The sequence below is a fragment of the Salpingoeca rosetta genome (assembly GCF_000188695.1).
Source record: "Salpingoeca rosetta unplaced genomic scaffold supercont1.3, whole genome shotgun sequence".
NCBI classification, from domain to species: Eukaryota; class Choanoflagellata; order Craspedida; family Salpingoecidae; genus Salpingoeca; species Salpingoeca rosetta.
The window spans coordinates 670,191-692,501 of NW_004754931.1; the positions used below are offsets into that span (position 1 = coordinate 670,191).

Consider the following 22,311-nt stretch of genomic DNA (forward strand, 5'->3'; position numbering starts at 1 on the left):
TGTGTGTTGCCGTGTGTGTGTGCACCTGTGTGTGCACCTGTGTGTGCGTGTGTGTGTGCACCTGTGTGTGCGCACCTGTGTGTGCGTGTGTGTGTGCACCTGTGTGTGCGCACCTGTGTGTGCGCACCTGTGTGTGCACCTGTGTGTGTGCACCTGTGTGTGTGTGTGTGATGCAGGTACTGTGCTATAATGTCGGAGCACTCAGTCTTGATGCATTCACACGTGATGTGCACGCCTTCTGCTTGCATCAGGGTGGATACTACCTGCCGTATGCATATTTCGTGGCCATGTTCGTCTACTTCATGATCCAACTCATCCTCCTCGTGCATGAGTACGCTTTCTTGTGTGTGTGCGTGTGTGTGCGTGCGTGTGTGTGTGTGTGTGTGTGTGTGTGTGTGTGTGTGTGTGTGTGTGTGTGTGTGTGTGTGTGTGCGTGTGTTTAAGGACGTCTTGTGACTTTTGTGTGTGTGTGTGTGTGCCTGGGTCCTTACGCTCCCTCTTGTTCGCGCTTTCCAACGTCTTTCCTTCACCCTCTTTGTGTTGACGATGGCAGGCTAGTTCCCCGCCTTGATGCAGACAAGTCTCTGAATCCCCTCCCCGTCTCATCCATAGTACGTTGGCCGTTATCGACTGGCATTCGAGCCTCCATTCGTCACGCGCCAGCTCCTTTGTGCCCAAAACGCGTACACACGATGTGCATTCATGCACCTTCACATGCGAATGCGCATCCATGCCCAACATCCATTCACGCGCACGTGCATCTCATGCCCAGTCGTCACGCTGTTTCGTCCATCTACCGGTTGCTTACTGATGTGTTGTTTTAGTTTCTCACGTGGGACTTCAAAGTGCGAACGCGAAATGACGCGGAGACGCACCGCGCGCGCTTCAAGAAGAACATGCACGCGGCCCTGGAAAAGGTGTACAGCATTGTGGCGACGGCGGTGTTGCTGCTGTAATGCGCTGTCCACATCTGTGTGTGTGTGTGTGTGTGTGTGTGTGTGTCGTGTCGTGTGTGTGTGCACCGGGTTTTTCTCATTCTCGGCGGCGAATACGTGCCTGTACTTGAGCTCACGCCGCTTGTGTTGCTTTCATCAGGGAGAGACATCACGCGCAACAACGGCAATGGTGGTGTGGCGGACGTTCACATTCACGCTCGCGCTCGCCATCGTCGTTGGTGTTTGGTTTGGCATCGACAGCGTCAACAAAGTGTGTGTGTGTGTGTGCGTGCGTGTGTGTGTGTGCGTGTGTGTGTGCGTGCGTGCGTGTGTGTGTGTGCGTGTGTGTGTGTGTGTGTACACGCTTCTTCTTGTGTGTGTGTGTGTGCTGTTGCGTTTAACCGGTGGTTCTTTTGAGTGCATGGTGCAAGAAGAGCGACATGCGTCCTTGTCGCATGCTGACATGAGCAACGCGACACTTGCCATCACACAGCGGTACGCGAACAGTTCGGACTCACTGGAGGCGCTGCTCCCGGCGCTCACGCTCGCCGCCGTCAACGCCATCGGGCCAACCGTCTTCTGGGTACACTTGCCGTCCATTGAGGGAGAGAGCGGGTGCTGCTTCATTATGTGTGCGTGGTTGTGTGTGTGTGTGTGATTGTGATTTTGTCTGTCTGTGTGTGTGTGTGTGTCTGTCTGTCTGTCTGTCTGTCTGTCTGTGTCTGTCTGTCTGTGTCTGTGCACATTCCCTACATGTGCTTTTCTCGATCTCCAGAGAGCACAAACACGCACACATACACGCTTACTCAAACTCATCCACACACACACGCACACGCACACGCACACGCACACACACTGGCGCGTGACACAGCGCATGGCACGAACGGTGGAGCGGTACTCGCCACTGGCTGTGTTGAAGTTGACGCTGCTGCGCTCGTTTCTTCTCCGCATCGTCAGCCTTTACGTCATCCTCACCTCCCTCTTTGGCATCAATCTCAGCGACATGCAGCTCGCGGTGAGCGTTGTGTGTGCGTGTGCGTGTCGGTGTGTCTGTGTCACTGCGTGCGTGCGTGTGTGTGTGTGTGTGTGTGCCTGTGTCACTGCGTGTGCGTGTCGGTGTGTGTGTGTGTGTGTGTGTGTGTGTTTGTCTGCCTGTCTGTGTGTCTGTGCCTATGCCCGTGTCTCTACGTGTCTGTGTGTGTGCCTGTGCACCTTCGACAGTGACGTATTTGTTGTTTGTTTTTCGATTGCTCATCTGCCTTGCTGATGACAACGGCGGTGGATGGTGTGGAGCAGCAAGAGAGCTGTTGGGAGACACTCATTGGGCAGGAGCTTTACCGCGTGCTCCTCGTCGACACGGGCTTTGCCTTTGTCACCGTCATCCTGTACGTGTGTGTGTGTGTGTGTGTGTGTGTGTGTGTGTGTGTGTGTGTGTGTGTGTGTGTGTGTATGGTGTGTGTGTGTGTGTGTGTGTGTGTGTGTGTGTGTGTATTTGACATTGATTTCTCGACGGCACCTCATTCCCAAACTCCCAACCCAACCATCGCCCGTTGCATGACTCTGTGTGTGTCAAGGTATGACACGCCTCGATACCTGATCTACGAGCACGGCCAGGGCTATGCGATGTTTGATTTCATCAACCGGAACTTGGGCCCACCTCAGTTCTTTCTCACCTCAAGCATCCTCAGCGGCATCTATCGCCAGGTGGCGGTTTGTGTGTGTGTGTGTGCGTGTGTGTGTGTGTGTGTGTGCGTGTGTGTGTGCATGTGCCTGTGTGTCTGTGTGTCTGCGTGTCTGTCTGTCTGTCGGTCTGTCTGTCTGTCTGTGTGCCTGCGTGTGCGTGTGCATGTGCGTCTACCTGTGTGCCTGCCTTCCTGCCTGCCTTTCTGCCTGCCTGCCTTCCTGCTTGCCTGCCTAACTGCATGTCCGCCACACCTTTTCCGACTTGCGCCTCACGATTGCTTTTGACATTGATTTGCGGCTGCCGCCATTTGAAGACCTTGATATGGCTGGGGACGTTCTACAGTCCCTTGCTTCCATTCCTCGGCGCCATTCTCAACACCATCCTTGGTCTGTCGCTGTGTGTGTTGATTGTGTGTGTGTGTCTGTGTGTGTGTGTGTGTGTGTGTCTGTGTGTGTGTCTGTGTGTGTGTGTGTGTGTGTAAATACCTTTCTGCTTCCCTGCCTGTCTGCCTGTCTGCTTCCCTGCCTGTCTGCCTGCCTGTCTGCCTGCCTGTCTGCCTGCCTGTCTGTCTGTTCACCTGCCTACCGACCGACCCACTGATTTGCCATCCCCATGCCCCTTGTTCTGCCGCTTCTCATAATCCTTGCGGCTCTCAGTTGTGGGCAAATCTCTGGCCATGTTTCGGGTCCAGCGCCCTTCCCAGTACGCATTTGATATCCACAACTTCAAGTGAGTCAGCATCCTCTGCACGAGTTTGAAAGTTTGTCCACATGTCCGCACTTGGCACGCTGTTTCTTCTCCATGACGTGTGTGCACATTCGTCCTCGCATCCAAACACTCACCACCACAAACACACATGCACATGCACATGAACACACACCCACTCACACAAGCACACTCTCACACTCTCTCTCTTATATACACACTCACACAAACGCACTCTCTCATACAAACACACTGTCTCTCATACAAACACACTCTCACACAAACACATACATACATGCATGCACTCATGTATACGTCCCTCCCCCTCTCCAATACAGACAGCTGTACATTGGGCTGCTGCTCTTGTCGGTGCTGCTGTCGCTGTCTCCGGTCGTCTACTCGCTGGCCAACTTGACGCCGAGCCCCTACTGCGGCCCTTTTAGGTCGGTCGTTGCATGGGCACGAGGAGAGCGGGGAGGGGCGATGTCAAGGCAAACAAGTGCATACACACAAAGGACACACCACACATCACATCACATCACACATCGTACAAACAGACAACACCAACGCTCGCATACACTCACTCACACACGCACATACCCCGTTATCCCTCGACGTTCTGGCCTATGCCTTGCGTTCGCACGCCCTGATTGTCAACCTACCTGTCTCTGTCTGGCCTTGCTGCTGCGTTCGGTGCTATATGCATACGCATGCACATGTGCGCCGCGGGCCTACTTCCAGGAACTACACTGACATTTCGTCGGTGGTGACGGCGATGATTAGTGATGCGCCCAAGCACCTACAAGAGGCGCTGTCTGTGCTAGGTCAACCTACCGTCGTCGTTCCCGTCGTCTTTGTTCTCCTGTAAGGTGGTGGTGGTGCTGATTTTGTTTGTGTTTCGTTGGGAATGTGCGCATGCGTGAACCTAAGACCTCTGTGCGTGTGTGTGTGTGTGTGTGTGTGTGTGTGTGTGTGTGTGTGTGTGTGTGTGCGTGTGTGTGTGTGTGTGTGTGTGTGTGTGTGTGTGTGTGTGTGTGTGTGTGTGTTGTGTTTAGTGCACGCGTGCGTAGCTTCATGCCCTCAGTCTGTCACCCTCCACCACTTGCTTGCCCCAAAACCGCTGGATGCAGGATTGCCACGTACTACTTCTTCCGAAAAAGTCAACTGCAAGCCGCGCAGTTTGCACAAGCACAGGTTGGTGGTAGTCCGTGTGCACGTGTGCAACAAGGCGCGTGTGTCGCGTGCAGCCACTTGCGGCTTCGCGAACCTGCCTATCGCCTCACTCTCATTGCCATCACATCACTTCATCGTCATCACATCATCAAATCACCACAAGTCGCTTTCTTCTTCTGCAACACGTGGTTGTGCTGATGCAATGCATGTTGTGTGACATCACAGTCATCACAACCACACGCCAACCTACTTCCACATATTGACACGCGCTTACCAACCTTGCATCACAACACCCACACACATAATATTACACGCCGATACGCGTGCCAAACATCGCCGACAGCGGTTGGCGGCAGATACCCACGATGCATTCAAGCTGGTCACCCGCCTGCAGCGAACACAACCATCATCATCATCATCCCAGCAGGCACAACAAGCGCAACCGCCATGATTTGACTGCGTCGACCAAGACGCATGCAGAACTGCAAGCATGCCCCGCTTGGCCCGGTTGCTTGTGGCTTGGTCGTGTAGGGTTGTGTGCGCATGTTTCGGTCCCAACCGTCTTGTGTGGCTTTGACTCTCATCCACCGAGCCTACCCAACTTTCGTGTGCGTGTGCAATGCCGCTGATGCGTGTGAAAGCGCGGTTTTTAGTGAAATTATTAGACAATTCTCGGCGTTTGATTTTGGGCAGCTTCTGAGATGCATGAGAAATGGCGTGCCGAGGGTGTTGCGGTTTTGTCCGCTAAAAGTCGTCAGCAACACACCCTACCCATGCCGAAAAAAGGAAGCGTCGTCAGAATCAGTCGGGGAAGTTGTTCTGCTCTTCCAACACGCACACACGCACACACACACCAGCACACGCGTGATTGCTTGATAGATCCATCGAGAAGGAACAACCCTGTTTCCCGCTCATTTTTCCAATCGCACCAAAGCCAACTGCCTCCACTCCCTCACGCGTATCCTCTCTGACTGGCATCGTTGCAACGCATACACAAGGTGTTACATTACAACGTCAACACTTGAAGTGCCCTCCCTCCCATCATCACTCCCTTCTACCTCAGCAATCTCCTTCCTCCGGCATCCAGCATCCACTCACAAGGCCTCGGCTCATCATCCGCCATCCTTGGTTGTGACAAACAAGAATACAATCGCCACCCACCGCCCCTCGCGCCCTTTCTTTTCCTCTTTTCTCGTCGCACCCTTACCTTCTTGCGCGAAGCCTTCCTTCCCCTCCCCGTTCCCTTCCAAGCATTGCGTCCCCTCGCCACCGGCTCGCGTGTCTTCCTCGTGATACCCAACCACCTGCCCCATCACAAGACCAGAACGAGCCGGCCACAAGCTGTCAGACAAGACCAGACGATTGACAACCGCAAGAGCAACGACAGCAAGCCCCACCAAGACCCCATTCCCATCGTCGCCCTTTCTCCCCCTCCCCTTCTCTTTAGTCTCTTTCCTCGCCACCACCGCCGCCGCCGCCGCCACCACCCGGCTTCTTTCCCAAGATCGCCCAGCGCAGCAGACAGACAGACCAACCAACCATGTTCGTGGTGGATGTGACAGACACACCCAGAACGCTGCATGCGTTGCATGCCTGTATCCTGGATTCCCAGGCCTTCAGCAAGAGCACGGCCTACGTGGTTGGAAACATCTCCAGCTTAAACCCGTCGCGGCGCGCGCTGATGCGCTTCCAATGCTTGCTCTGTGAGCTCATCAACTCCATGCCGCCGCTGGATCGGCAGCTCCGGGCGTTCAAGCGCCTCTTCCCCACCGCCATGCTTGTGTCGCGCTGCGCGCTTCCACACGTCGACACATCCCTCTATGTCCTCGTCCCTTTCCCTACCCCATTCCCAATGGTGCCTCCGTCCATGCCAACACCAGGAATGATGCAGATGATGCCTCAACACCCACAGCCACCACAACAGCAGGTGATGCCTCAACCCCCACAGCCACACCAGCAACAACAACAGCAACAACAGTTTGCGCAGGCGCTACCATGGACTCCATTTTATCCGGCCATGCCTTTCACGCCAGCTACCGCACCAGTCGCCACCACTTCGTACACTTCCACAACTACAACGCCAACTGCGACAGCTGCAGCGCAGCAGATGATGTTCACGTGGCAACAACAACAGCAGCAGCAGCAGGACTGCAACGACCTGGGACGTGGCAACGCCGCGAGCAACAACAGCAAGACCAACCCGCAGCAAGGACCGCGTGCCGTGCAGGTGATGGCAAACGCACGGGAAAAGAAGCAGCCCAAGAGCAAGAGCAAGAAGGCTCGCCGCAAGGGTGCAACGACGAAGCACAACAACAACAACAGCACCGCCGGTAGCAGCAGCGGGAAGGCACACAAGAGGGTCCTGAGGGTCAGCACAACATTGGCACGGTGTCCTCGCCGCAAAGCCAGCGAGACCAGCATCAGCAGCAGCGGGTCCACGACGGCAAGCTCTTCTTCTTCCTCCTCCTCCTCCCTCATCAGCACCTCGACCAACGCTGTTTCAGAGGAGGCTGGTCTCACTACTGCAGCTGAAACAAAGGAGGCAACCACAGCCCCCCACTGCCAGAACAAGCAGAAGCGGAAGCAGAGCAAGAAGCAAAGGAACGGCGCCGGTGCCAGCGTCACGCACAGCAGGGGCCAGAGAACAAAGGGGATGCACATGCACAACAGCACAACAAAAGCAAGGAGTGCGCTGAGGGCAGCGGTCATCGCCGAGCACGGCAGCATCGGCAACAGGAAGGATGGCATGGCAAGCATCCTCAGCACCAGCTTCGCCACAACCAGCAGCAGCAGCAGCAGTAGCAGCACCAGCCTTGAAGCCGCACCCACTACAACGATTGTTGCTGCGCAACACACGCACACCAAGAAGGAGAAGCGCAGCAGTGGTAACAATACCAGCACCAACGCAAGTCACAAGAACCCCGGGTGTGTTCGGAGAGCCGACCTTGCAGCAATCTTGTCTGCCACCGCCTAGTTGCTCAACCAGAACCGGAGAAGGGAATCCTTGGAAGAGGATTGCACCATGGATGCCCTTCTGCCTTTGTTCTCTTAAGGCCCTGCGTTCTTCCCTTCTTCGATTGGCCCTTTGTTTGGTTCGTATTTGTTTGGTTTGTTTGTTGTTGTTCTGCATGCTTTCTGTGTGTGCAGGGCTAAACACGCCAATCTATGGCACTGCGTGCTGTGTTTCAGTTTCGGTTGCACGTTTTGAAATGCCGCGGCATTGCTGTTTGTCCTGTTGCTATATTAAACATATTTCTGAATGATTCCATGTATCAATAATGAGCCGCGAATAAAATAAAAAAAACAAGCAAGAAGCAAGGAAACCAAAACAAAACCGGAGGAGTTTGTTTTGCTCCGCTTGCTTTGGCTGGCTGGCTTGCTGCTTTTTTTGCTTGCTTGCAGGCAGCAAGCACAATACAGCAGAAGGAACCACAAAGGGAGTGAGGGGACAACACACACCACAGCAAACCACACAGCAAACCACACAAAAAACGACGGGATGGGGAACAAGCAGTCCTCGGTCTCCATCTCAGGTGAGTCAGTGAAACGTGAGTGTAAGGAGGAGGAGATGGGCAAGATCTGCTCTTTCTCAAGATTCACACACGCACGCAAAAAGTGAAGCAAGCAGAGCTTGTGTCCGTCCGTGCATGCATGCGTACTTGCTTGACAACACAACATTCGTGCTTGTGAGGATGATGATGATGAGGGTGATGATGGTGGTGCTCGAGGATGCCGTTTTGGGAGCATGAACACAGCTTGCTTCAAAGTCACTCTCTCATATGTGCTGATGCTGCCGCTGTGGCTGCTGCTGTTGTTGTTGTAGCGAGAAACAGTGCTGGGGAGGACGCCGTGCCTGCAGGCAGACTGTCCACCAGCAGCAAACAACGCGCATCCGCCCTCCTTTCCCTCCCAAACACTTCAGCGTGAGTGTGCGCGTATCGTATGTGTATGTGTGTGTGTGTGTGTGGTGGCCTCTGTTAACTCTCGACATCTCTTCCAGCCACACACTCACACACTCGCACACTCTCTCTCACACACACTCACACACACACACACTCTCTCTCTCTTTCTCTCTCGTTTTGATTTTCCAACACTTCACCCACCTACGTGCGATTCCGCCTGTTTGCACCAACCCCTTCTCTCTTCCACACGCCTACGCCCCCCTCCCACCTTCGTTTCTGTGTACAGCACGTCATCTGTGCGACAATCTGTGGACTCCAACGCGCACGAAGGCGCGCCGTCATCAAACACGACCAGCGATTGCGGAGGCGCCGTGCAGGAATCATCACAGCCGCAGTCACCGTCAGCGACCACCACGCACAGCAGCCAGCAACCTACACACGAAGGACCCGCCAACACAGAGCAAAGCAAGGCCGCCACCAATGGCGACGCCCCGCCCATTCTCTTGGCCGGGTACGAGCCGCTGTACCCCAACGACAACGAGGTGTTGCCCGTCGTTCTTGATCGAGACGAGTCCGGATTCGGCTTCACCTTCGTTGGCCCCGCCGACTCCGAAGGCATGACAGGTGAGGAAGGCAGCAAGTGTAAGCACGCACTCACGCTCGCGCACGTGCACGCCATGTAGCGTCCCCTTGTGTCCCGTTGTAGTGTAGTGCATGGGTTATTGGGAGGAGGGGCGGTGAACGGCCTCGCGAACGGCCTGCCACAATGCTGCGCAGATCCTTGCTATCACCCGCTTGTCTGCTCGTCCCGCTGCAGTGGCACACGCGTAACACCTCTAACACATCCACACAACACATGCGCACGTGCAGGACTTTACATCACGCGCGTAAAGCCCAACACACCCGCCGCAGAATCAAACTTGCTCATGCGCGCACAGCAGATCCTGGCCGTGAATGGCGAAGATGTGCTCCTTGCATCCAAGTTTGACGTACAGAACATGCTTCGTCAGTGCGATACCGTACTGCTGGAAGTCAAATACGACGCAGAAGGCTTTGCCGTCTACGACCAAGGTTTGTGGTGGGCGGGGGGCAGTATGTGTGCGTGCGTGTGCGTGCGTGTGCGTGTGTGTGCGTGTGTGTTTGTGAGTGTTTGTGAGTGAGTGCGTGCGTGTGAGTGTGAGTGTGTGTGTGTGTGTGTGTGTGTGTGTGTGTGTGTGTTTTGTGAGTACGTGTGTGTGTGACGGATACACAGATACACAGATGCACACTAGTCTCTCCATCAACGCGCTTGATTGAGGCTGCTTGCCTGCAAGCAACCAGATCACGATTGCGCTGTTTCCAGCCATGGTGGTGCGGCTGCCGTTCACATGCACACATGCACACTCGTTGTGCAGGAGAGGAGCTGCGACGCATCAGCTTCATGGTGTTTGCAGATGCGGAAGCAGAGGATGGCGAGAACGAAATTCAAACCTTCAGCGCACGCTACCTGGGACATGCTTCCATTCAAGGTGGCGTCACCATCCACCCTTACCGCTCACATATGTGTGTGTGTTTGTATTTTGTGTGCAGTGCTGCATGCTCTTGAAAGGGAGTGTCGTCTCATGAATCTTTACAATGGGAAGTCCTGTTTGGCTCACGCATTGGCCCGGTTCGAACTCTGTCTTCCGTTTGTGCAGATGCGCGGCTAGAGTCCATGCATGCCGTGTACAAACAGCTGCGCAAAAAACCAGAAAAGAACCACAAGACGAAGCTGCTGCTTGGTGTCGGTGTCATGGACATTCGCGTCTTCCCCGCACGCGGCAACCCGGTACGCCCATTGCACTCCAGCCATATGTAACAAGCGTGACTGCGGTATACCGCGTGCTTCGTGCTTGTCGAGCCCTTGACCTCGCTCTTACGCTTTTGCGCACGCGAACACTTGCGCTCACTCACACGCACACACATTCACACACACTTGCATCGACACACAACACACACACACTTACCCACACGCACACTGGCGTCCACGCACACTTACGCTCACTCACACACTCACACACACACACACACTCTCTCTCTCATTTACCCACACGCACGCGCTACCAGAGCCCTGATCTGGCACGCCGCCATCTGCTGATTGATGTACTGAACTGTGTTGCCTCGAGCAACGTACTTGCGCTCGTGAGCAACGACCTTGTTGTCAATAGCCACCGTCAGAAGACGTGCTACATCTACACCCTCAAGAACAAAAAGGAGGTGCGTCGTCGTGTATGCACAACCAACCACGTGCACATTTGCGTGCACTCGCTCATGCACACGCCTCCGGCCTGTGCCGACTGAATTGCCCGGACGTGCCACATCCTGCTTTGCTGTTCATGTTGTGGCAATTTGGCTAACACATGCGGTCGTTGTGCTGCTTCTAATCCTCTTTCCTTATGTCTTCTTCTCTTTCACTGTCACGCGTATCACACTTACAGGCTGCGCGGGCCGCTGACGTCATTTCTGCCCGCTGCAACGCTGGGTTTTCGCGCGTGCAGCGTGAGCTGAGTCGCCAGCGCCAGCGCACCCAATCCATGCACATGACGCGCGAGAAGCGGCTCTCCATCCGCAGAAACTCTATGCGCACGCGCGCGGCCACCACCAGTACTGCCCAACGCAAAGCAAGCACAACCTCCACAGGCGGTGTGTGTGTGTGTGTGTGTGTGTGTGTGTGTGTGTGTGTGTGTGTGTGTGTGTGTGTGTGTGTGTGTGTGTGTGTGTGACTCATCTGTCTGTTTTTGCCTGTCTGCCTGTATGTCTGTTGCTGTTTTTGCCTGTCTGCCTGTACGCATTTGTATGTATGTTGCTGGTCTGACATTTTTGCTTCACCTTCTTGCTTTTGCCTCATGTCTAGTTCTAGAGTTCTGCTCTGCTTGCTTGCACGCAATATCTTTCCGTCTTTCACCTTCATCCCACGCATGCTGCTGTTGTGTGTCCATCGCTCACATTCAACTCCCTGCCCCCCCCCCCCGGGGTGCCACTCCCAACCAACCAACTGGTCAACCAACCAACCAGCTCCTGCGGGCCCCAAGACAGGCTCACTGCGCGGCGGTGGAGTGCTTGACTTCCGCAAAACGCCTCTTCAAGAACAGCGATGGTACTTTGCCAGCATGACGCAAACCGATGCCATTCGCGTGCTTGTTGAGCGCGCGCCAGCGGGCGGGTTCCTCGTGTTCCCTTCTGGGCCGCCGCAGGAGTACGAGGTGTGCGTCAAGGAGGGCGCACGTGACATACGCAGCATGAAGATGATTCCACATGTGGAGGAGGACAGCCAGATCTACTACACGCTGGAGGGGCACGAGATGCTGTTCAGGAGCGTGGTGCTGCTTGTGTGGTACTTTGGCCACCACCCGTATGCACACAGCGAGGACGGGCAGCCGCTCATGTTCCGTCTTCCTCGCCGCCGCAAGTCCAAGACGCAGCAGGTGAGCTCAGCCAAAATGCGTATGCGTGCACGTGGGTGCATGTGGGTGTTGTACTTGGGGTGTGTGTTGGTTGTGTCAAAGTGTGAGCGCTGTGAGCGGGCATGGTTCACACGTGCAAGCGTGAACGTACTTGAGTGCACCCGCGTGCACCTGTTTGTATCCTCTCCCGCACCACTGAACCATTGGCCGTGCCTCTGTCTGTGCAGAAGGATGTGGACCGGCCCCGCTCACACATTTCAAAGGAGATTCCTGCGACCAAAAAGCGAGCCAGTGGCACCGCCGACGCAAGCGGCGATGCACCGGCACAGCAACAGGCTGCCAGCACCGCAGGCACGGCAACGCAAAGCACGCACATCTTAGAGCCCGAAACGCAGCACCATCAGCAGCAGCAAGACCAGCAGCAGCAACAGCAGCAACAACAAGCGCAGGTGCACGGTGGCGAAGAAGGTGCGGCTGAGGTGTCACCGAGAACAGAATCGCAACAAGAGCGCGCTGCACAAGGAGAAGATGGCGAAACACTACAGAGAGAGGGGCAAGTGGCCAAGGACCATGCCGAGCAGGACGCGGCAACCACTTCACCCGCACAGCAGCAAGAAGAAACGACGGAAGCTGTCAATGTGGAGGTGGAGGAGGAAGGCGCACGGGAGCCAAGAGACGTTGAGCACGAGAGCGGAGAGAAAGGGAATGAGGAGACAGCGAAGGTGAGTGACGATGGTGGTGCTGGCAGTGTCAACGAGGAGGAGGAGAGAAAGGAGAAGGGGGAAAGGGAGAAGGAGGAAAAGGAGAGAAAGGAGAAGGAGAAGGAGGAAAGGGAGAAGAAGGAGAAGGAGGAAAGGGAGAAGAAGGAGAAGGAAGAAAGGGAGAGGAAGGAGAAGGAGGAACGGGAGAGGAAGGAGAAGGAGGAAAGGGAGAGGAAGCAGAAGGAAGAAAGGGAGAAGAAGGAGAAGGAGGAAAGGGAGAAGAAGGAGAAGGAGGAAAGGGAGAGGAAGGAGAAGGAGGAAAGGGAGAAGAAGGAGAAGGAGGAAAGGGAGAGGAAGGAGAAGGAGGAAAGGGAGAGAAAGGAGAAGGAGGAAAGGGAGAGAAAGGAGAAGGAAGAACAGGTGCGTCAGGAACGCGAAACCAAGAGGGAGAAGGAGAAAGAAGAACAACAGGACAAGCAGGAGCACGATGCCTCTGCTACCTCCTCTGTGCCCTTGAGGCGAACCAGCGATGAGGAGTACGCCATGAGTGAGCGTGAGCGCCAGCTGCGAGACCTGGACGAAGAAGCCACCCGCACCCGCCTCAGCTCCATCAGCTTTGACTTCACCTTCAACTGAATTGCCAATGTGGTTTGAAAGCCGACCTTGCCTTCTAGTTCTTGCATGTGCTGGCAGGGAGGAGCACCCAACAACCAAGGTGGTTGGTGTAGTGGTGTACACCACAACAGAACCTCTGTCGATTGATTTTCCCTCCCCTTCCCTCCCTCTGCCTTCTTACCCACGCCTACAGAGATACTAGAGAGATGGGAGGTGGGTTTGTTTGTGTGTAGATGAAGGAACGGGGTGCGACTTCGACCCCATCTGTTACCTTCACCAAAGCATGCCATTGTCCTTTTTCCCCTTGTCAGTGACCTTGTTTCCATGCAGCTTTGCTTGTTCTTGTTTGACTGTGTCATTCGTGTTTGCATCCTTCATATCTTCATCCCTTTATCCACTGGTCTACTGGTACTTGTGACCAAGGGCACCTTCCTGCTGCCTGCGGCTTCATAGTAGACGGTCATTGCCTTAGTGCCTTGTTTGCGTCGACTCATCGACCTGTGCTTGTGGCAGCATGCTCTGCTCTGCCTGTCTTCTCTTGAATCCCGCGCGTCTGTGCGTCTGTGCGTCTGTGCTTGTCTGCTTGAGCGAGTGAGGAGTGAACTTGCTTGCTTTTGCTTGCTGCGGAGGTTTGCTTGCAGGCTTGCTGCGAGGTTCGCTTGCTCGCATGCACTCATGCCGCCCAACTGCCTTCTTGCTTGCTTGCTTGCTGCACAATACACGGTGTGTAGTTTCGTTGGTAGGGTGGCAAAATTTCTACAAACAAATTCGTTGCTGGTGTTTGTGTACGTTTGGTGAGTGTGCTCTCGCTCCTTGTCACCCACCACCCACCTGTGTCTGTCTTGTGTGCTGCTTGTGTGTGTTGCTCCTGACCAGCAAGCAAACAAGCAAGCAAGCAAACAAACATCATCACCATCATCTACGCACGCTCACGCAGTAGCTGTCCTTCCCCGCTTTTGTTCAGAAAACCCCGTACAAAGTAGAAGAAGAAAGCGTGAGTGTGCGTCTGTTTTTGCCACCAAAGCATGGGTGATTCGGTGAGCATGTTTGCGTGTGTGTATGTGTGTGTGTGTTGTGTGTTGTGTGTATGTGCGTGTTGTGTGTTTGTATGTGTGTATGCGGGTGTATGTATGTGTGGGTGTTTTTGTGTATGTGCTTGGTGATGACTCTCGTGGCCGCCATTTGTCTGTTTGTTGGCTGGTTGGTGAGCGCGGTTGATTGATGGCTGTGTCGCTACAAGCACACACACATGCACACGAACGCACACACACACACTCACACACATACACACGCGCACATACGCCCCCTTTCTCATATACACACACACACACACACACACATCTGCTGTTGATCCTTCAGTCCCGTCGATTTGGATCTCAGGACAATCTTCTCAGCATGGGTGACGACGACAGAGGCGTTGACCCGGCGCCCCCAGCGCCCCGACGCCGCACTTCCAATTCAGATGCCACCAACGGTGCCAACGGCCGATCCGCTTCAAATGGCCGCCCTCGCGGCGTCCGCGTACGTTTTGTGTTTATGGGTGTTTGTGTGTGAGTATGTATGTGGGTGTGTGGGTGTGTGGGCGTGTGGGTGGGTGTGTGGGCGTGTGTGGGCGTGTGTGGGCGTGTGTCTATTACTCTGTCTCTCTGTCTCTGTCTGTCTGTCTCTCTCTCTCTGTCTCTCTCTCTCTCTCTGTCTCTCTCTCTCTCTCTGTCTCTCTGTCTCTCTCTCTCTCTCTCTCTCTCTCTCTCTGTCTGTGTCCCCTTGTGCCTTTGAAAGCGATCCGCGTGCCCACACGACACAAGAACGCCTTCCTTTTCGCTCACATGTTCCGGTACTTGGTCTGCGTCTTGTTGTTGCCACAGGCCAATCCACGCGAGCCCCTGCTTCATCCACAAAACGGAGCACGCGGCCAGCCCGTCAACAGCCAGCCACGCTACACACCAGAAGAGGTGTTGTTGCCGTTCCTCTACACGTGGTTTTGTTGCACGAGAGTGGATGCATTGAGGAGAGATGAGCCGATGCATTTGAATGCCATGTCCACCAGAAACACAAACAGCCGTCCGTTCTTCACCCATACACACACACGCACACACGCACCGACACACGTGTGGTAGGTTGAGGAGCTTCGCCGCCGCCGCTTGGCCGAGATTGAGCAGATTGAGCAGGAACTGGAGCTCAAATACGGCGCAGGTGCGGATGGCGTGACGTTGGTGAAGAGAGGTGGATGTTTAGCCATTGACGCAAAGGGCGCAGGGCTGGTGGTCTCGTGATATATAGCAATGTCTATGTGCGTTCGTGTGTGTACATGTGAGTGTTTGTGATTGTGTTTGTGTTTGTGCATGTGTTTGTGTACATGTGAGTGTTTGTGATTGTGTTTGTGTTTGTGCATGTGTTTGTGTACATGTGAGTGTTTGTGATTGTGTTTGTGTTTGTGTATGTGTTTGTGTTTGTGTTTGTGCTTGTGTCGTTTTCCATGACAAGAGAGCATGTGTCCTGACACTGCCATGACCAACACACGCGTGCAGAATCTGTGCTTGCGCTGATCAAGCCCGTCTCCGTGTGCATGATTGTCGTCATCGCCACCATCCGCTCCGTCGCGTACTTCAGCACAAACGACACACAGTTTGTGTACGTTATCGCAATGTGACGTGTGTGTGTGTGTGTGTGTGTCTGTGTGTGTCTGTGTGTGTGTGTGTGTGTGTGTGTGTGTGTCTGTCTGTCTTTCCATCGTCATCGTCTGATTTTCTATTTTTTGTGATGTGTACATTGCCTACATGCGAGGCTCCTGCCTACGTCCCCCAACCCTAACCCGAACCCTAACCCAAAGACTTGATGCACTTTCAACGCTCCTCTAACGCGGCTGCGTCCTTTGCATTCGTGCCATGGCCACCACGGCGCAGGTACACCCCCTATGAGAGCAACAACCCCAATGCGTCCAACTCGGAGAAGTTTGGCGGCGCCATCCTCAATGCCCTCATCATCATCGGCATCGTCGTTGGCATGACCTGCGTGCTCCTCCTCCTCTACAAGTACCGCTGCTACAAGGTGAGCGCTTTTGTGTGTGTGTGTGTGTGTGTGTGTGTGTGTGTGTCTGTGTGTGTCTGTGTGTGTGTCTCTGTGTGTCTCTGTGTGTCTCTGTGTGTCTCTGTGTGTCTCTGTGTGTCTCTGTGTGTCTCTGTGTGTGTGCTTGCTCGTCTGTGGCTTTGTGCACTACCCCCTCTCTTTCCCTGCGTTGCATTGCCGTTCACTGACCACATCGCCTGCTATGCGCGACTGCTCCCCCCCCCCCTGCCCGCAACCACGATCCCCCCCCCCCCAATCTCCCCAGGCCATCCATGGCTGGCTGCTTCTGTCGTCCCTCCTCCTCCTCTTCTTCTTCAGCTACCAATTTGTCGAGTACGTTGCGTTGCATTGCGCCTGCTGCTCATGTTGGGGTGCATTGGAGCGAGGGGAGGAGACAGCCCTGCCACTTCACCACGCGCAGTGTGCGATCCTATGGCCATGGCCCCAAGTCATGCACGATGCATGATCGTGAACAACATACCACCACTGCTCACAACTAAACCAACCAACCACACCAAATCAAACCAACCAATCACACGCGACCATCACCACCATCACCAACCGTGACCACAATCAAAACCCAACCACTGCGCCGACAGCCAAGTGCTGCGCGCGTACAACTCGACACTCGACTGGATCACCATGGTTGTCTCCATCTGGAACTTTGGCGTTGTTGGCCTAATCTGCATCCACTGGAAGGGCCCATTGCTGCTGCAACAGGTCTACCTTGTCGCCGTCTCGGCCCTCATGGCCCTCGTCCTCATCAAGAACGTACGCTTGCTCCCCAGCTGCTCGTTTTGCAAAGGGGTTGTGTCTTTGTATGCTTGTGTGCGTGTGAGTGTGTCTGTGTGTTTCTGTTTCTGCGTGTGTCTGTGTGTTTCTGTTTCTGCGTGTGCGTGTGTATCTGCGTGTGCGTGTGCGTGTCTGTGTCTGTGTGTGTCTCTGTGTTTCTGTTTCTGCGTGTGTTGTGTTCATTATTGTCTGTTTGCATCCATGATCTGTCGCCACGTTCCACACCTCGCCCTCACCCTCCCAACTGCATTCCTTCCCCTTCCCCTTCCCCACGTGTTCATCGCTGCCTGCAGTTGCCTGACTGGACGACGTGGGTTGTCCTCGCCGCCATCGCCATCTACGATCTCGTTGCTGTCCTCTCCCCATGTGGTCCCCTCAAGGCTCTCGTCGAAACTGCACAGGTGTGTGTGTGTGTGTGTGTGTGTGTGTGTGTGTGTGTGTGTGTGTGTGTGTGTGTGTGTGTGTGTGTGTGTGTGTGTGTGTGGAGGGGGGTGAGGGAAAGTGTGTGTGTGTGTGTGGAGGGGGGTGAGGGAAAGTGTGTGTGTGTGTGTGGGTGGGTGGGTGAGGGAAAGTGTGTGCGTTATTGTGTAGGCCGCGTTTTAGTTTGCATACGCTGAGCCACACAAGACTCTCACTGTCACATACGCTCACACACGCTTTCCATACATAACGACACTCACATACATTCGCACACACACTCACACTCACATTCACACATTCTGTTTTGGCTGCAGGAGCGCGACGAGCCGCTGTTCCCTGCACTCATCTACTCCTCGACAATGGCGTGGATCGTGAACATGGCAGACACGGGCGAGCGCACACAGACCCAGTCAACATCCCTCACAAACGGCGCACAAACTCAACCACAGCAGCAGCAGCAGCAGCAGCAGCGTGGTGGCACCGCCACGTCGTCGTCATCGCACGGCCACCACCGCCGTCGCAGCCGGCAGTCGAGCAGCAGTCCCAACGCAGACGACGTTGAGCTGCTGGCGGATATCGGGGGCAGCCCTGCGCCAAACAGAGCACGCACAGCAGCGTCTCGCCCGCCTGCAAACGTACAGCTTTGTTTGCTTGCTTGTTTGCAGGGTTGCATGTGCACTTGTGTGACGTCGACACTGCGACCTCTCTCCTCTCCCTCACTTTCATTTCTTCTTCGGAATCAAACTCACGCCGCATGTTCACCTTCTTTCCACTACTTTCTCGTCTGCTGTAGGGTGATGTTGAGCGCCGCACCCCGACACAGCAGCCACAGCAGCCACAGCAGCAGCAGCAGCAGCAGCAGCAACAGCAAGGCGACGACGAAGGTTTGTCGACGGCGTGTGTGTGTGTGTGTGCGTGCATTGGAGTGTTACTGCTCTCCCCAAGGCTCGTTGGTTTTTTCTCTCTCTACGTATACTCACGCATGTACGTGCACTTCGTGTTGTCTGCGCTCCGCTTTCTCCATCAACACCCCGATGCCATATTGGTCAGAGCACACTGGCGTCAAGCTTGGTCTGGGCGACTTTATCTTCTACAGTGTGTTGGTTGGCAAGGCCGCCACTGCAGACAAGTGGACCACCATCGCCGCCTGCTACGTCGGCATCCTCATCGTACGTGTCTTTTGTGTGTGTGTGTGTGTGTGTGTGTGTGTGTGTGTGTGTGTGTGTGTGTGTGTGTGTGTGGTGTGTGGTGTGTGTGTCTGCGTGTGTCTGCGTGTGTCTGTGTGTGTCTGTCTTGTCTGTCTGTCGGCGTGTCTGCATGTGTCTGTCTGCATGTGTGTATGTGTGTGTGTTTGCAACTGCTCAGTAGGGGAAACCAATGGGCCTCGCGTCTCTCCTCCCATTTGTTGCGATCAACTGCTTGCCTACACTTGTGCATCCAGGTTTTCCCCACCTCACACGCACACACACACATATTCAAACCACAGGGGCTGGCGTGCACGCTGTTGTTGCTGTCCATCTTCCGCAAGGCGCTGCCTGCGCTTCCGATTTCCATTGCCTTTGGCCTCGTGTTCTACTTTGCCACATCAGAGGTGCTTGATCCCCTCATCAACCAGCTCAACGACCGCCAAGTCTTCATCTGACCCCTTAACCATGTCTCCGTGTCTGTATTGTGTGTAACTGTTTGTGTGTGTGTGTGTGTGTGTGTGTGTGTGTGTGTGTGTGTGTGTGTGTGTGTGTGTGTGTGTGTGTGCGTGCGTGTGTGCCTGTGTTGTGTGATTGATGCGCGTGTGTGTGCTGTGTGTGTCTTTGTGCCTGTGTGTGACTGTGTGATTGAGGTGATGTGACCTGACTTGACACAAGGTGGCGAGTGTCCTGTTGGTGTTGACACGCCTTCATATCACCCGCCACGCAGACTTGCCTTTCTCCTTTGTTCTTGCGCCTTCCCCTTTCCTTTGGAAGATATGCCGACTTCTCTAAAAATGACAAATCGCTGCATTTGAAGGCGCCCGCAAAGACAAGCAAGACAAGCAGCCGCAAAAGCACAAGAAGAAGCAAAGGCAGGAAGCAAAGCAGCTGAACCACCACCACCACCACCACCACCAGCAGCAGGAGGAGGAAGCAGTCGGGAGGGCTTCACCGAACCACACGCGCACACACGCGCACACACGCGCACACACGCGCACACACGCGCACACACGCGCACACACGCGCACACACGCGCACACACGCGCACACACGCGCACACACGCGCACACACGTGCACACACGGCCTGCGTGCTTGTGATGGACGGCGCGTTCATCGAGTCTGGGCAAGAGACCTCAGACTTGCCAACCACACCAATGGGCCACGAGTTTGCGGTGGGCAGCGGCGGCGCAGTAGTCGAGGACGACACCCTGGACGAAGACGACTTACCCCAGCCACACAGCCATCGCACGTCCATCAGCAACGCCCCTGTTGCTCGCAGGCCCAGTGGCGTTGGCGGCAACGTTCGCAGTGACGCACATCGGCGCACTTCGTCGAGCGTCGTGGGCGTGCCGTCTGTTGCAGATGGCGGGATCATTTCGCGACGAAGCATGCCGGCCGGCGTTGGCGGCGTTGGTGGCGTTGGCAACGCTGTAAGTGGCAGTGATGACATCGGCGGTGGTGCAGATGCGCGCCTGCGGCGGGGTGGAAGGAGCGCACTTTCCCGGCGGCGTGACCGCGTCCCTGACAAAGGGAGACGCCGCCGCAGCAAACAAGCTGTTGGCAATGTCCAGCCACGCCGCAGCCCCATGACGCGGGCCAGCAGGCGGCGCGCCACCACCAGCACCTGGGTGTCAAGCCACGAGCACGCGCATGAGGCTGACGATGAAGAGGAGGAAGAGGACTTTGGGTCCGGCGTCAGGGTGGTTGACGATGAGGACATGGGCGGCTTGGACGTGGACGAGGAGGAAGATGAGGACGACGAAGAAGAGGAGGAGGACGAAGAAGAAGACAAGGGGCGGATGTTTCGAAGAAGGCATCGCCTCACGCAGTCGCAGCTGCAGGAACTCGTAAGCGTGCACACACAGCTCGACTCGCTCTACGACCAGACACACCACCCTGGTCAGCAGTATGCGGACAACTATGCCTGCGGCACGCTGGACGTGCACGACTTTGTGCTGCGCGATGAGAGCGACCCCGTGTTTGCGGCGAAGAAGCGCGCTGCGTACAAGCCGCCGCAGTTCCCGCCACCGCACGCGCGGCGCCGCGGCCGCCACCGCCGGCAGTATCTCCATCCCCAACGCCAGGACGGCGACCACGACGGGCGCATTTGGCGGGAACGCCAGCGCACAGACTCACACATGACAGACCTGGCCATCAGCGGTTACAGCGTGGTCAGCAGCCATGCCGATGTGCTGCAGCACAGCGACGCGCCACAGTCGGATATGGACAAGCCCAGCGACGAAGTGGACGCGGTGCAGTTGCTGAGAACTGGTCGCGAGGCCCCCCTGCACCACCACGAAGACCATCAACAGCAACAGCAACAGCAGCAGCAACAGCCAGCGAGTGGCAGTGTGCCACAGGCTGTGTCGATGCAACGGAGTGATGGTGATGACGATTCTGTGGTGCGTCCAGGGGAGCAACAGCACAGTGACGTGGTTGACACAGGTGGTGAGCAAGCAATGAGAATACGGCAAGGCGAGGGCGATATTGATGTTGTTAATGGCGGTGATGGTGGTGATGGCAGTGGTGGTGGTGGTGGTGGTGATGGCAGTGGTGGTGGTGGTGGTGGTGGGACTGGTGGTGTTGTTGTTGGGACTGGTGGTGTTGGTGATGGGACTGGTGGTGTTGTTGTTGGGACTGGTGGTGGCGGTGGCGGTCGTGATGGGGGTACTGGTGGGACTGACGACGGTGGTGCGAAAGGGGTGGTGGATGCGCGGCAGTTTGATCGTGACTACCGGAGCGACGCGGAGCCAGAGGGTGGGGTGGTTGCAGATGATAGTGGCAAGATGTACATCCAGCAGCATGTACCACCACAACAGCAACCACAACAGCAACCACAGCAGCAGCAGGAGGAGGAGGAACCCTTGCAGCAGCCACAACAACAGGCGTTTGGGGTGAGCGCACCACAGGACGCAGGTGCGTGGCAGGAGCCACAGAGCACTGGTGACGGGGATGCCAACGGGAATGTTACCACTGTTGAACAACAACAACATGAGCTGTTGGCACCATACTCGGCAGAGACGATGGCAGCAAACCACCAGCAGCCCGGCCAGGTGGCGGGGACCAATGGTGTCGGTGTCGCACAGCAGCAGCAGCAACAACAACAACAACAACAACAACAACAACAACAACAGCAACAGCAGCAGCAGCAGCAGCAGCAGCAGCAGCCGGCATCACAGTTGGTTGAAGCTCCTACACCGCCCGAGGAGCGCGCCCTACCAATCGCGATGGCGCCCGCAGTTGAGAATGGACATGGCCCTGTGGTGGTTGCCGATGTGCAGCAACCCACGCATGCAGACCAGCAGCCCATGCAAGCGGAACAGCATCAACACGATCACCATCATCACCACCATCACCACAAACCTGAAGACCTCCATCAACAACAACAACAACAACAACACAACAACAACAACAACAACAACAGACAACAACAACAACACGACACACACACACACACACACACACACACACACACAACGACAACAACAACAACAACAACAACAGCTACAAGAACTACCACATCCATCGGCGACGAAGTAGCAAGACGTGGCTTCGGACGACAACATCGTCTACGTGTGGTTGCTACAAGACCCCTCCTCCTTGGCCTGCGTTTCGGGGACCTTTTCAACATATACACGCTCGACCGCCCCGCACATCTTAAATTCTCTCCGGCCCCCTACCCTCTACCTTTCCTTCTTTCTGCTTTTT

General features: G+C 55.4%; 6 protein-coding genes across 6 annotated transcripts in view; all 6 read left to right on the forward strand.

The window, feature by feature from the left end:
• The window catches only part of PTSG_01719 (uncharacterized protein), a gene marked incomplete at its 3' end in the record, with an annotated part of 3,598 nt that extends 2,642 nt beyond the window's left edge, over window positions 1–956 (forward strand). The window contains exons 7-9 of the mRNA XM_004997640.1: window positions 206–331; window positions 554–611; window positions 825–956. Coding sequence (XP_004997697.1) covers window positions 206–331; window positions 554–611; window positions 825–956 — 316 coding nt within the window. The remainder of the gene's footprint in view (window positions 1–205; window positions 332–553; window positions 612–824) is intronic.
• Window positions 957–1,122: 166 nt separating this feature from the next.
• On the forward strand, window positions 1,123–4,948 carry PTSG_01720 (uncharacterized protein; the record flags this gene model as incomplete). The annotated part of the gene is made up of 11 exons (XM_004997641.1): window positions 1,123–1,206; window positions 1,429–1,518; window positions 1,807–1,950; window positions 2,232–2,320; window positions 2,510–2,639; window positions 2,933–3,005; window positions 3,276–3,348; window positions 3,663–3,767; window positions 4,066–4,188; window positions 4,455–4,518; window positions 4,841–4,948. The coding sequence occupies 11 exons, from the start codon at window positions 1,123–1,125 to the stop codon at window positions 4,946–4,948; spliced, it is 1,083 nt and encodes a 360-aa protein (XP_004997698.1).
• A 369-nt stretch (window positions 4,949–5,317) lies between these two features.
• PTSG_01721 (uncharacterized protein) lies at window positions 5,318–7,806 on the forward strand. Its single transcript, XM_004997642.1, has one exon. The coding sequence runs from the start codon at window positions 6,038–6,040 to the stop codon at window positions 7,469–7,471; it is 1,434 nt and encodes a 477-aa protein (XP_004997699.1). The 5' UTR covers window positions 5,318–6,037; the 3' UTR covers window positions 7,472–7,806.
• A 92-nt stretch (window positions 7,807–7,898) lies between these two features.
• On the forward strand, window positions 7,899–13,158 carry PTSG_01722 (uncharacterized protein; the record flags this gene model as incomplete). The annotated part of the gene is made up of 10 exons (XM_004997643.1): window positions 7,899–8,030; window positions 8,321–8,420; window positions 8,686–9,023; window positions 9,270–9,470; window positions 9,794–9,907; window positions 10,076–10,206; window positions 10,485–10,634; window positions 10,856–11,060; window positions 11,433–11,842; window positions 12,049–13,158. The coding sequence occupies exons 1-10, from the start codon at window positions 7,997–7,999 to the stop codon at window positions 13,156–13,158; spliced, it is 2,793 nt and encodes a 930-aa protein (XP_004997700.1). The 5' UTR covers window positions 7,899–7,996.
• A 1,004-nt stretch (window positions 13,159–14,162) lies between these two features.
• Window positions 14,163–19,057, forward strand: PTSG_01723 (presenilin-2 CTF subunit; the record flags this gene model as incomplete). The annotated part of the gene is made up of 13 exons (XM_004997644.1): window positions 14,163–14,174; window positions 14,497–14,658; window positions 15,003–15,089; window positions 15,255–15,330; window positions 15,666–15,768; window positions 16,041–16,185; window positions 16,469–16,536; window positions 16,803–16,974; window positions 17,289–17,396; window positions 17,730–18,050; window positions 18,284–18,299; window positions 18,466–18,584; window positions 18,902–19,057. 13 exons carry the CDS (start codon window positions 14,163–14,165, stop codon window positions 19,055–19,057), a joined length of 1,545 nt encoding a protein of 514 aa, XP_004997701.1.
• A 643-nt stretch (window positions 19,058–19,700) lies between these two features.
• On the forward strand, window positions 19,701–22,143 carry PTSG_01724 (uncharacterized protein; the record flags this gene model as incomplete). The annotated part of the gene is made up of 2 exons (XM_004997645.1): window positions 19,701–21,878; window positions 22,108–22,143. 2 exons carry the CDS (start codon window positions 19,701–19,703, stop codon window positions 22,141–22,143), a joined length of 2,214 nt encoding a protein of 737 aa, XP_004997702.1.
• Between the last annotated feature and the right edge of the window lie 168 nt (window positions 22,144–22,311).

Excerpts from the sequence above, each read along its gene's own strand:
- PTSG_01721 (XM_004997642.1), top strand. The coding sequence starts at position 6,038 with ATGTTCGTGGTGGATGTGACAGACACACCCAGAACGCTGCATGCGTTG.